The 14,619-nt window shown below is 38.8% G+C and overlaps 1 protein-coding gene across 8 annotated transcripts in view; it reads left to right on the forward strand.

The window, feature by feature from the left end:
- The window catches only part of diaph2 (diaphanous-related formin 2), a 427,538-nt gene that overhangs the window by 223,684 nt on the left and 189,235 nt on the right, over positions 1–14,619 (forward strand). For all 8 annotated transcript variants that reach the window (XM_051860865.1, XM_051860870.1, XM_051860871.1 and 5 more), the window contains one exon: positions 12,604–12,702. In XM_051860865.1, coding sequence (XP_051716825.1) covers positions 12,604–12,702 — 99 coding nt within the window. The remainder of the gene's footprint in view (positions 1–12,603; positions 12,703–14,619) is intronic.

The raw sequence follows: 14,619 nt of genomic DNA on the forward strand, positions 1-14,619 counted from the left end.
GAATAAAGGTACAATAAATTAAATATTTATATAGAAACTGTTTACGCTGATGTCAATCAGAAGTTTGAGCCAGTAAGATTTTGTTGTTATTATTATTATCATTTTTAATAAATGCTTTTATTCAGCAAAGTTGCATTAAATTGAACAAAAGTGACAGTAAACATTTTTTATAATGTTACAAAAGGTTTCTACTTCAAATACATGGTGTTCTCTTGATCTTCCATTCATCAAAGAATCCTAAAGGGGGGAAAAAGTATCACACTTTCCACAAAAATTTTAAAAAGCAAAGCATATTTCTTGAGCACCAAAGTAGCATATTAGAATGATTTCTGAAGGATCATGTGTCACTGAAGACTGGAGGAATTCCATCACATGAATACATGAATAATTTACTGTATTTTTGATCAGTTTAAATTGTTTCTTGAAAAAATAAGAATGCAAAATGCTAAATTGAGCATTATTTTGACTAGTCATTTTAGACTTTTAGACCCCACTGTAGATTTAGCCATTCATGGTTCATTCAAGTGTGCAGGGCGAGAAACAAATTCTTTTAATCGGTCAGAGTCTACAGTGTACTTGTGTTTATTCAAAGTGGGATCTGCTACAATCAGCGCCTGTGTATTAGTGCGCAGTTTTAGAGTCTTCACTGTGAGCAGTTAGCACGAGTTGAAACAAAAAGGAGATCAAAGCTGAGAGCAGCGTTTAAAGAGATGGCAGCTGTAAGCATTTAAGTGGTAAAGTGCTGGAAAATGTTGTACTTACATGTTGGAGCTATGGTGTGGGATTTCATTTCTTCAGCTCTTTATGGCTCGTAATGGCCATATTCTGGCCACAGTGTTTTAACACAATTGCTTGGTGAAAGCATATCATCATCATCATCATCATCTCTCGCCTGTCTTTTTATATGGAATGATTCGTTTGCTACCACGCTACATTAAGCTACATTAAGTAGTCTGTTTTCAAACCTCACTTTCAAATGAGACTTTGCACTTTCTTTTGAATGATGCCTCTTTCAATTTCTCTCTCGTTTTTTTCTTCTCTAGTTTTTCTGCTTGTCCTTCTCTTTTTCTCTCTCCCTGCATTAGTGTTCCTCTGTTTATTGTTGTATAAGTGAACCAAGACAGTCATCAGCTTGCATATCACCCTGGAAGAAAATTATGGTTATTTTCATAGGATCTCTGTGTTTTGTTCCCATTTTTTCTTCTTCCTCAAATGCAGCACACCTTGCTGAGATCCACAAAGTGCATGTCAGTCAAGGGCACATTACTCCTTTTTCAAGTGGACGTCTCGTCCATATCACCCTGAAAGCTCAGCGTATGAATTGACATGAATTGTGCTGAGAGAATGCATAGACCTCTATGTTAAAGACAGATCCTGAATTGATCATGAATCAGCCAAGAAGCAGAGATGATCATGAACCTGCTGTAGAGCTTGACAGGCTTAGTAAATAAAGCAAAGATCGTTTCTGTGTGTGTTTGTGTGTGGATACACATAGTCTAACTAAGTGCCAGCCTTACTTCAGCCCTGTGAAGCTGATGAAAAAGCTAAAGGAAAAGCTACTAACAGTGCAAAGAGCTTGAGTCTTTGGTCAGACCTTAACCATAGCAAAGAATTATTTATTTTATTTTATTTTATTTTATTTTATTTTATTTTTTTATTTTTTATTTTAGAAGTTGCATTCCAAATTTACCCAAAAATCTGAGGAACCGCTTTCTATCTCATTTGAATGGCCATGACTATTCTGATATCACAAATGGAGTTAAGAACCATTTGATGTGAACCTAGCCTTAGAAGGAAGTGTCATTGTGTGAGGCCAAAGGAAAAGAGACTGAATAAGAGATAACCACACATCTGTCTGATGATAAATGGTGTCTTTTCATTCCCAGGCTTTCACCTCTGTAATTCACGTTTAATTTAGTCTGGCTTTGATGGAGAGCAGAGATCCGGTTAGATCACAGAGCGGCGACTTACAGCGTCGCCGTTTAACCATGGCCACTCTTATCCTCTATTGATCCTGACTGCCTTCAAAGAATTCTGTGTGATTCCGTGATCATATTACATGGGCCTTCAAAGTGCACTTCTTCTCCCTTTCTCTACCGGAATGCTGGGGGAGATCTCGAATATATATCTGTTTGGGTTGAATTGTTTCCTGAGCGGAGTCAATAGCTACATTTCCTCTCCTGGAACCAAGTGACCCTAAGGCTTGCTCGTAAAGGTCCGGCTGTAATTTGATGTTGTTTATAGATTTGTTTACTTCAGTATGTGCTCCACTCTGGGATCTACAAAGCCACCATCTCCAGGCACTACAAAAACATTTTGTGATTTTATTCAATGAGATTTCTTAACATTAGATTGGTGAAAAGAGATAACAATAAAAATTGTTGAGTGATCTTCAAAGTGATCAGACTTAGTTTTTGATCTTGTGGACTATAAACAAGTTTTTTTTTAAACTACCAAACTACCAAAGCATGCTAGCAACACCGTAGCATATTGAAAGATGCTGTGGACATCAGTGTTGTTTTGGTATTATTTAAATTCTATTGTAGTATATATTAATGTGTTGAATTACCGTTAATTTATTTTTAATAGTTAAATTAGTTTTAGTTTACTATAACGACATAACATAACAGAATCTTCATAGGTTGCTTGAAGGCGGTGAGTTTTACAAAGGCAAGCACCGCTCATATATTCTTCAAATGCCAAAATCTTCTTTTTAATATTGCTATTAAACAGAGCAGTATGAGTTTGATTAAAACACTGTGCCATCGTCTGCTGAAGGGCTTATCTTTCACAAATACTGTAAAAGTACTCGTCTATCTCGCTGTGCTCTCAAGCTACTCTTTTACAAAACAAACAAGAGCAGGAAGTTATGAGCGTAAAGCCTCATAACTACATTTACTGGCATAGTTTATACACAATCCAATCCCTGAGTAATCCAGACAGCGGGTAACAGCAGGTCCCATAAACATCTCATAATCCAGCCTGCCGGGGAAGCAGTTGAGCGCACGGTTTGGACGCTGTATGCGTGGACACACTAATTCCAAAGCGAAGCAGGTCACAGCTTACACTTTAAAGTCCTGTCAGCCCAGTAATCACTATCTGAGTCAAACCTGAGATGGCACACAAAGCCGCTACCAGAATGTATGCTCACCCCACGCTCTATCATTATAACTCATTATGCTTGACTAGCTTTTGTCATTAAAGCAAACATTGAGGGCTATAATCAAAGATAGAGTCTAAAGAATGTAACAGAGGGGTCTGGCTTTTTAGGAAGGCAGATCAGAAATAATTGACTGTTAGGGAAGTGTGCTTTCTCAAAAGCTGTGCTTACAGACACTTTATCTTTATAGGGACTTCCTGTTTACCATAATTTCTGCTTGTGCATCCACACAAATTGTTCTTTTCTAGAATTCTCCATTGTAGGGAAGGGTTATCATGTAACCAGAAGAAGTTTTGTGATGAAAGGACTCAGGGTTTGGCTCAAGCCTGCTGCTCCTCTGACCACCCTGAGCATCTGGACCGGGGTCGTCCCATGCAGCGTGAGCCTGAGCCAACGGAGGGCTTTCAAAAACAACAAGCTGCTCTCCCAAATTCCTAGGGCTGCTATCCCTGGCTCTTCCTCACATGAAAATGTTTTTATAGTGGGTTCTGTTCCTCCTGCCCTCATCTTCCACTTCCCCTGCCCGGATCACCATGCAACTGTCCCAGCTCTTTGATCTACTGCGTATAATGAAACAGATGAGCACAGGCACTCATAATCAACCTGGTTTCTCTCAATGAGGTGAAACGAGTGCGGAGGGTGTATTTGGATGCAATTCATGACTAGAGACTGGTGTCTTTTTTCTGTGTTGTAGGTTTTTTTTTTTTTTTTTTTTTTTTAATCAGTCTGCGTCTACTTTGGTGTGTCACCTGTCCATGTTGGATGTGAGGTGACTGAGGAATAGTGATGTGGAGGGAACTATGAAAACCTTAATGAAACCACACACAAGCATTCAACGCCTGTCAGGAATTGTTTACTGTTGACAAGTGAATCCGTAGGTCTGTGAAGAACGGCAATGCATGAATTTCTACTGCAACTGCCTTTGGTGGGATTGTGGAGACTTACAATTACACTGTTCATACCTGCTGTGGATTTGATTCCGACAGATAATACTCTCTCGCACTAACAAGCGTAATGCCAGGCTGCCTTGAAGGAAAAGTCATTTTATTTATTTTATTTTTTTATTGTTATCCCACAGGCAAACTTTGACATTTGCACACACAACATGTGAAGTATTTCCAAAGGCCTCTTCACACCATGGCAGACAAATTGGATCAACTTATCGGTTAACCTTCAAAATAGAAAGAATAATACCCGGCCACATGTTAAAAAAAAAAAAAAAAAAAAAGTAAACTAAAAAAAATGAGGGGGAAAAAAAGCTGTCCTCCACAGGTTCGTATTTCATCCAATGACTCTTTTTTTCCCCCCTCCCACCCTTCAGATTATAGAGTGATTCTTTAAAAACCTTCCCAGCCAGACGTACAACTACCAACACAGCATAGCGGTTGGTCTCAAGGCCACAGATCTCCTTTAGAGAAGACAAACACAACCACACAACCTCAACACCCAGTCCCTGACCACAGGGAGTCATAAGAGGCCATGTGCCCAGCAGTGGTCCTGCTCATGAGGTTCTGTATTACTAACTATATCTCAGCTTGATACAGAGCGGGGCACAATACACATGTTGCATAATGTTACATTTTATGTAATATGTCACTGTTCAAATTGTCATTCAAAAGTTTGTTCTTAAATGTGAACAAAATTCCAGACATTTTAAGGCCATAGGACCAGAAGCTGTTGGATTTTTCCATTCCACACACACACACACACATATATATATATATATATATATATATATATAATTTTTGTTTTTGTTTTTTGCAGTGAGGTTCTATGCAATTTTATGTTGTGTGCATACTGTATAACATGAAACTTCTATGTACAATATTTTTCATAATTTATTAATGTAAGTTACTGTTCACTTTTGCATATTTAAAATGTGAACAATGTATTAGTATATTAGTATAAATTATTGTTAGTCAATGCATTATGAATATACATGAATTTACATGAATTTATATCTATGATATCATGATTATACTAATGTTAACAAACTGAACGTCATTTTAAAATGTTACTAAATAGTTCCTTGTTTTCTTAAGAGGTGCACTCTGGGAAATGTCAGTGAGAGTTTTATGCAGTAAACCACACTATTACAAGATGGACTGTTGTTGTATTAGGCAGTAGATTCTTTCTAGACACTAGAAATGAGCCATTTGTTGGCCATATGCCTCGGGGATGTGCTTTTAGTACAGAATGAAAGTTAGTTTGGTAGTTTAAATGTAATTGGTCAAACTAGCCCTTAAACCATCTCTTCTCGTAGCTCATTGGATGATGGCCTGAATCCAAAGGGCATGGCTGTAAAGCCCTCTGCGGCCAGTTAACAGTCCTGAGGAATGACTCTTCCCACACTCTTTGCACCCTTGAGCTGTCTAGCCAGAAATTAAAGACATTTTTGAGTCTTGGTAATGTAATACTGCAGCTTAGAACCACAACCCATTCATGTTCACACCACCCAGATCATCTCTAGGACATGATGTATTTCCCCCGCTCATTATTTCGCCACTCCCTCTTTGTTAAATGCAGGTGATATGCATTCTCACAAATGACCTTGCGATAAGACGTAATGTCAGTGAGATCCATCGTCTTTCATAGAAGCCTGTTTTCATTTCACACAAATGTGATCGTACAAATTTAATACGAGAGATAACCTATTATCGGCTTCGCACGCTGCAGCTCCATACTATATTAGAGAGCTGTTAGTGCTGCTCTGCCAGATTACTGTATGAATGTGCATGCTAAGTGAGCTCCAAACCAATGAAAGAAGCCATGCTTGAGCAAGTCCCTCTTAGAACGCCACAAAAATAACTTGCGATAATTAAGTGGAGGTTACAGCATTGCTTTGTCATTTGGCCTAAATCCATCAGATGCTTCATGACATGAGAATTTTTGCTCACAGATTGCTGCAATTTGTGTTTCCCACAACCACAGACCACTATAAACAAAAGTTTTTTTTTTTTGTTTTTTTTCCTGACATGAGGAGGAGGAACAGGGCTTGGCTATCCTCCTGAGCTCTTATCCAAGTCCAGCTGTTAGTTTCTCAGTCTCAGTGTGTATCTCACTCATAATGAAACTGTTAGAGAGCTAGTTGTTATTTGGGTCAGGCTGTGACCTTTCTAGCCTCTTCTCCACTTAGTCTCCACAGGCTACCAGGAGAACCCAGGGTGAGAATCTGGAGTGTATTAGTGACCCCTGCACCTGGTCATGCTTTGAAAGTCTCTCAGGCATATCACATCGCCCTCAGAGGGAATCAAGCTTTACCTGCCGCCCCATCACAATTATCATTAGCGCTAACCTCCCCCTTTTCCCTTGTTATAGTTAAAGATGATGATAATTGCATGGATGGGAGAGCATAGCCTCCCCCAGCTGCTGTTTCTTTTTCTTTTCTGTGCTATTCACCTTGAGGTGAGACAGCTTTGCCTGAGCTCCCCAACACCGTGAAGGTCAAGACTGAGGAAAGGGGTAAGTCATTATTGGAAAGATGCCTCTTAAAAACCTGACATTAGAAAGCCGTCAGAGAGAGGCTGAAGTGTACTCATTCAGACAGCTTCCCTTGTATTTATGGCCCACAGACCTGTTTTACATCAACAATCTCACGTATACTTGAGTTAGAACCGTTCAAATCGCTTCACTAATAAAAATGAATAGCTTCAGATGCTAATTTTACAAACTGCATCATCAAAATGCACTCAGCTGTTCCGCCACAAAATCTCCACCTCTAATTTAATGTGTACGTTAAACGCTCAATGCCAGAATCTTCGTTATGCTGCTCTCAGATTCAATTTGTGTGCATTTTTTCCTTATTGATCGCCCTTATCCGATCAATGCAGGTTCACTTGGATGAAAGAAAAAGAAACCGTTTCAGGTTTGTGCCTAAAGGATTTCTTTTTTTGAGAGTGTGAGCATGCATTCAAGAGGCTAGATGGTGGGAACGGTGTGGTGGGCTTGTATCCAGGCAATAAATTGGTTGTGGGGTTGAGAAAGAGACCTCTCTTTAGCCTTAGTCACTGGCAGAAAAAAAGCCACAGCTGTAATTCTCCAATAAAATAGTTTTTTCAAACCTGTTTGGGATGCCTTGTAGATCTGGCTGAGGATGTGGAGAAATTACAAAATCTGTCATTTCATTTACACTCCATGACTCTCATGTAATTCTGAAACCTTTTTTTTTTTTTTTGTCCAAACAATGAAAGTCTGTGGGGTCCAATTTTATTTTATTTTTATTTTTTTGACCCCACACTCAAACATTGTTTCTTTGTTTGGGAACAGCGTGGGTGTGAGTAAATGATGACATAATTTTTATTTTTGTGTGAACTTTTTTACCATACTCTAATTGTTGAAGTATTTTTTACACAGGCTTAATTTAATTCCTAAAAGAATTTGTCTCATATTGTGAGTGACATTGTTCAGGTTTGGACAGTCAGTTTTGCAGAGGTAGATGTGTTAGATTATTCCAGACAGATTGTGCATTCCGACAATGCACTTCCCAGCAGAGAGTCAGACTCCACATTGTCTACTTCATCTGCTGTGTTGCCGAGACATTGAACACATATTAAGAGGACCTGTCATCAGTGTTTTCAGTCCTCCATTCACCATCTCTAGCTTTATGTCTCCATTGCTGCTCTTGGGTGGATCATTTTGGTCCGGAAGCGAACATGTGGTAGTGTTTAGCTTGCTAATGCTCAAGGCTTTTGCTGCCTGGGGGGAGATATCACATGGACGGCTCCCAGCAGAAGGATTCAAGTCCAGTAAACAATCTCTACGCCCAAATGTGAAGAACTTTGGAAATGAGGAGCTCCCATGGGCTGCCCTCTGTCCAAAAATCACAGAAAGGGCTTGTGTGAACTTGAGTGTGTTTTTCTGTTGCTTTTTTTTTTATTGCTTTTCTTATTGTAAGTTCTATTATTGCTATTGCATTTCACCCCTCTTTGCCGCCAAGAGCTATTCTCTCATCCCTACATATAACAATGTCTGTGGACCCAACACACATGCATGTGATTACGTTGGCAGGAGTAATCATGTACTGCTAATATTTTACTAACATTTTGAAACCACCTTCACCATGAATACCTCTTGACTTTGTGTTTTCGTTCTAATGGATCGCGTTACTGAAGCATCACTCTGAAATACTGCTGTTTTTATTGCGCTGAAACACACATAATCAGTCCTTCACATTCGGTTTATAACAAAAAACACCTGGCTTCTTCTTCATCAACGGCTGGCCCACTTATTCAATTTTTTTTTTTTTACATTTTCCTATATTCATTCATGTTATTAATGTCCTACATGTACGCAACATGTTTTGCATCTTTAATTTCTTTGTATAAATGTATTCATTATGCACAAGACACTGCCTGTATTCTTTTAACACTGCAACACCAGCTTACTTTTTGTTGTATTTAACAAAAAACTAACAGAAAAGTTTTCATCCACATCAGAATAAACTTTATTTCTCTAGCACTTCATTATGGTGTTTTAGGGAAGCAGTTAAGATCTTTGTTTCTTGTTATTTGTCTGTGGTGTTGATTGCATTTGCACACACACACACAAAAAAAAAAAAGAAGCAAGCCAGCAGACAGAAAGCTCTGTCAGAAATATATAGGGTGGACTATTATTAAATCAGCAGGCCTACTGCAGATATAAAACAAAGCCTCCCAAACTTCCCACCTTTTCCACCTTAAGTGGAAGTAGCGATGGGCTGAGCTGTGTCTGTTCCTCATTAATCCAGCACCGCTCGGACTGAGGAGGCGCAGGCCTGGCGGGCTTCGGATCTCTAACAGCTGAAGAGCCTGAGGATGTGTTGAGAACATCCTGCTGAGAGCGTGGGCTACCCAGGTGGGAGAGCCAGCTGGTGGAAGGGTGTGACAATGCGCCTAAGGGGGTGGTGGGGGTATCTTAAGCTCCACAATATGGCTGAAAGCTGTTCCCTCACCTGCAGCCCTTCCCCTAAAAAATTAAGATCCTTCAGGAGACCCGTTTTCTGAAATTTCATTTTCTCTGGTCTTGATGTTTCTCAGATTTAAGTTGTTTTAGTGAAACACACACAGTGCGCACAACTGATTCTCTTGAGTTGAAACCTACTTGCACTTCTGCAAAGTTCACTTAATTTGTTAAAAAATTAGTTTCAATTTGACTCTAGCTCCTTTTTGTAATCTGAATATAATTTAGCCTTTAGTAAATGTAGTGTTTTAATTAGAAATGAATCACAAATATTGGTTATGTATTAATTTAGATATTTGATTATTTTGAGTATCCCATACTTTTAATTATTTGTTTAATTAGGGACCCGATTTCGCACAGAGTTTCATGCCAGCTGGGTCATAGATCTCACGGTCACAAACTCACCAGTCTGGTCTTAGTCAAAGGATGGCATGGTTAACCAATACCTTGAAGTCGGCCGGCTACTGCTTGATTGTACAAAAAGTGTAGTTTGTTTAGTTACTTCCATACAACTTGCTAAGGTCAGTTGAAGACAGAAATAAGAAAGTCTCAGATGACATTCCTGCTGCTCCATTCATTCATCATGAGCCTTCAGTTTGACCTATCCTGGACACAGATTTGCAATAACATCAGCCTCCACATAATCTAACAGTCATAATGATTTCAGGACAGTGCAGAATAAATCAAATGCAACATTTTATTTGTCAATGTATCATGCCAATTACATAATTAAACAATGAGAATCCAATTCAGAAATGATAAATACATAACATCAATCATTCAAAGATGAATCTAAAAGTGAGAGATGCATACTTGACATCAGAGAGACACACAGCAGGGGGGTGTGGGTTTTTTTTTTTTTTTGGTTACAGAATCCCAATGACTGTTTTGCCACTTTCCCTTAAATACCCAGATGAGTGAGCAGAGAAGATTAGGTAAATGGATTTCTGAGTCCTCTGTGTCCTTCGTGATCTTTTCTTTAGATTAGCAAGTTTATTATTTTGTTGCATGTTGTCTGTTTTTTTTTTTTTTTTTTTTTGGGTGATAGACATCTTTTGTCTTATCAGGAATTTCAGTCTTACAGTTCTGTCTTTCTGTTCCATCCATCCGTCCATCCATCCATCCATCCATCTATCTATCTATCTATCTATCTATCTATCTATCTATCTATCTATCGTTCTATCTATCTATCGTTCTGTCGTTCTATCTGTCTATCTATCTATCTATCTATCTATCGTTCTATCTATCTATCGTTCTATCTATCATTCTATCTATCGTTCTATCTATTGTTCTATCATTCCGTCTGTCTGTCTATAAATTGGAATTCTCAAAGAAATTATCACTTAAATTCTGAATTGTGCAAATCCCTGGTATAGACCCATGGTGTCATCATTGTGAGACATATTTGAGACACCCTACCAGCAGGAAAGCAGAGAAAAGTTGTAGTAAAAGTCACATTAAAACTTCCATCTTCTAGAGTAGACCGTAAATCCACAGTGCTGTGATCAGCTTGTGAAATTTATTTAATTATATTTACAATTAATGACTTTTTGGAACTGCAAGTCCTGTCATCTGTCAGGGTGATAAGATGCTTGCACAAATTAATTACTTGGTATCCATTCCATCTAAGCACACCTGAGCTTTTAGTACCATAATTAAATAAATAAATAAATTAAACTTCCAGAAGATCAAACTCTCTAAGTATGCTCAGTAGAGTCACCATCACTTTCAATACAAAACAGACATGCATCAGTACCACAGTCCTATTGATACAACAGCAGAGGGCCTGTAGCCAGCAGCAAATCCACCTGCTTAGGAGATGCTCTTGCTTTGATAGCTCCTTCACATATGCAGATTTCTTGGGAGAGGCTTGTTTGTATGCGATTTCCTGGGAGACCTCCATCTTGGGCTTAAATAAATAGCGGAGTTGTGATGATTAGCGGTGAGGTGCGCTCCTACTCCCACAAGCAATCTGCCAAACCTAGACTTCTTCTGTCTTTGTTTTCACCTGAGTATTACCCAGAATCTTTCTCTCTCTCTCTCTCTCTCTCCCCCGGGTGGGTCCCAGAGCTACGGCCTTGATTGCTCACTAATTTAGTTAGTTGGTAGTTGACTGTGACAATGGTTTGGCCGAGGATTTTGCTGACATATTATGTCACTCAGGGAGAGGCTCTCTTCAAGCAGACCTCAAAGGAAGCCATTCCCTGGAATACCAGACACGCACGTACAGCATTAACGTTGGTTTGGGGCTGTTCCAAGCTGCCTTTCCTCCTGCTCCTTAGGATTACAGAAATAACACAATTATCTCCATGGCTCTGAGCCGTTGACAGAGCAGGCCCTGTGTTTGTCAATAGAAGGCCTGCAAAATCTCCCTTCAATATACCGAGCGGCGCCACAGTCACGCGCCGATGGTCTCTTTAGCACGTCGACACTAGGCGTCTGTCTCTCTGCATGTTTTTTCTATCTCACCTGTCTCTCTCTATCCTGTTCCATTTTCTCCTACCTCCTTTTTCTCTGCTCATCCCTCCCTTCCTCAGTTTTTTTTTATTTATTTTTTTATGTCATGCTATAAAAGGGAAGTCTGACATGCATCAGTGTCTTGGTTTAATCATGACGCATCTGCCATGATCTAGAGTTTCTGTGTCCTTATGCTTTCCACCTAGGATCTGTTATCGAGGTGCCATATGCATAATTACCCTATAGAGAGGAGTATATGTCATTTTTATTGCTACATCAGGAGCTCATAAAAAGTGTGGTCCAAAGCACAGAAGTCATGCTTTTCGTTTTGGTTAGCTGTATGACAAGACTGTATCTAATATAAAACAGTCTGATTCATCTGAAACAATGTTTGTTTAGGTTTTGTTACTTTTTATTAGTGGTTCTTTAATGCTACCATTTTTCCTTTTACTTATGACTTGGAAGTATTTAATCTGTGAATTTTGTTATCATTTACTCACATGTCATTCCAAACTCGTATGACTTTGTTTGTGGAACACAAATAATATTCTGAAGGATGTTTCTGCTGTTTTGTCCTTACAGTCAACAGGGGTCCAAAACTTTCAAGATTAAAAAAAAACAAAAACATAAAGGTAGCGCGAAATGGCTAGAATATCTGTCTCTGATCACAGAAACAGTTTTTATTATTATTATTATTATTTTAATTTTAATTTTCTTGGGAAATTAAGCAAGCACCTAGGAAGCACCCAGAACACACATAAAAATAAGCTAAGAACCACTCAGTACACCTGGCATCCTCACAGAACACCGTAAAATTGTGGTGGAGAGCTTTGCATGGGTATTTTCTTAAGTAAATATAAAAATGTAGTTCTTTTTCCTGTCACCATAGTTCATGCAGTCATTCTGTTTATGCTTAATGTATCAAATTTGGTAAGCTCTAAATGTCTGAATGTCTACTCATTTTCTCTTTTTCCTGAAAAATTGAGCAGATGCATTTACTGGTTTTGATAATTAATAGTTACCCTCTGGTTCTGTCTCTTTGCTTTCAGTGAAAAAGGACGTGGAAGAAACAGATGACAGGATGACACAATTCAAGAAAAAAGCGAAAGAGCTGCGAATTCTGGATGCCAAGACAGCTCAGAATCTGTGTAAGTTATCAGCATTCCATATCATCTGTGTCCCCTAACACCCAGCCAAGAGCCTCCAGATCTGTGTTTTTTGTTCTTCCTTCCAAAGAAGTTACATTTGTCTCTAAAGAATTGTCTTTTTTATGATTTATTATTTATTTATTTTATTTTTATTTTTTTTAGGTATTTTTTCTCCATACTAGACTTTCCCTCTACTGAAAGCAGTTAAGGCTGCTGAATCTATAGCCACAATGTTGTCAGGCTTTGAGTGACACTTTTCTTCTGTTCTCTTCTGTTTGTTTGTTTTCTTGTTCCTACATATCATGTCAACTTTAAAATTCCTCTTATCCTCTTGTATTTTCAAGCAGCATTCTGCAGTATTTGCTTTTCCTGCAACAGGTTTTGAAGATGCTGTTTTTTGATAATGGATTCAACCCGATTCCTCTGATATCAGTTGTACCGTAAACACATAGGAGGGTAACAGGAAAAAGGACAACATTTTATTTGTGTCTGCCTCTTCCTCACCAAACGCAAAGCCAAATAAAGCCAGTCCTATAAAACCATTATGCTATTAAGGGACCAAAGTCAGATTTGTTTGTTTGTTTGTTTGTTCTTTCCCCACATGTAAATCAAAACTACTGGTCATTTATTGATTTTATTATCGGTATAATTTGTTTTTCTATACCCCACTGTCTTGTTTGTCTATACCAACTCTGTCTCTCTTAAAGTGCCACTCTCTTTTCCCCCTCTTGAATCTTTAATGAAAGTGTGTGTGTGTGTGTGTGTGTGTGTGTGTGTGTGTGTGTGTGTGTGTGTGTGTGCGCGCGCTTCTCTGTGTGTGTGTGTGTGTGTGTGTGTGTGTTCTCAGGAGTGTCTGCAACTCTTTGGTCTCTGATTGATGAAAGCAGCATGAGAATGCAATTTTATTCTTCTTTGGAAATGTTGGCTTCTTTGTCTTGGAGAGGAGAGCACCTTAGATATACAATATCACACTTCATGAAATATTCATAGCAAATGCTAAAATAACCAGCCACCTGACTATGTGTCCTACCCATGCTTGTTTTCATCCTAACCGGAAGAGTACTTGGATTCCAATTGAATACATCAATGCAATTTGAATTTGTGAATTGAACAAGATGAAGCTCTGAGTCTGGCTACAGTGCTGCTGTTGAAGAACATATTTTAAGCCAGATTATCCGAATGTTGGTTTAAAAGAGATAATAGAGATATAACTAGATTTTTACATTTTTTAGTAGTTGCTGTTGCAGAGCTCTCTGTAATTATTTTAGGGTGTTGGGCACATACACATACTAGTTTACACCTGGTGTTTTAATCCAGCTCTTTTGTCCACTTTCAACCACTTCTGTCCTGATCTCTTTGAGGGGAGGGTCTATGGGTAGGTAAATGTATGGGCTTCTTCAGAAGTTTTAATTGAATAGGCGAAATAACTGCGTGCAATTTGCATATGAACGTGACCAGAGGCTACGGGAAAACTTACAGAGAGCATCAGCTTTTGTTTCTGCCCTGACAGCCGCAAGACTGCGCTGAACAAGGTACATGTTAGAAAACAGAAATGTTTAAAGAACTTTGTGCTTAGTACGTTTTTCATCTTCAAACCAAACTTATGGCTTCTGCCGGCAATGTTTAAATTCCGTCTGGCTAACGTGCTTCCCATAATGTTCGTTGTGTCAGTAGGCGGAGAATAGGTGGTCTTTAGCAGCTGTTTGAACACTTTTGACAACATGAGAGTCTACGCCCATGAACACAATCCAATCCGGTTGAATGTGTTTTCTACTGCCTCTGGAAGTGGTCGAAAGTGGACAAGCTCAAAATGTTTCAGACCCCTTTTACACCTGTATTTAGCGTCAGCCACTTGTGATCTGATTGACCAAAACGAAACTTAAAGGGTTAGTTCACCCAAAAATGAAATTTCTCTCA

This window comes from Ctenopharyngodon idella, chromosome 14, assembly GCF_019924925.1.
Source record: "Ctenopharyngodon idella isolate HZGC_01 chromosome 14, HZGC01, whole genome shotgun sequence".
NCBI classification, from domain to species: Eukaryota; Metazoa; Chordata; class Actinopteri; order Cypriniformes; family Xenocyprididae; genus Ctenopharyngodon; species Ctenopharyngodon idella.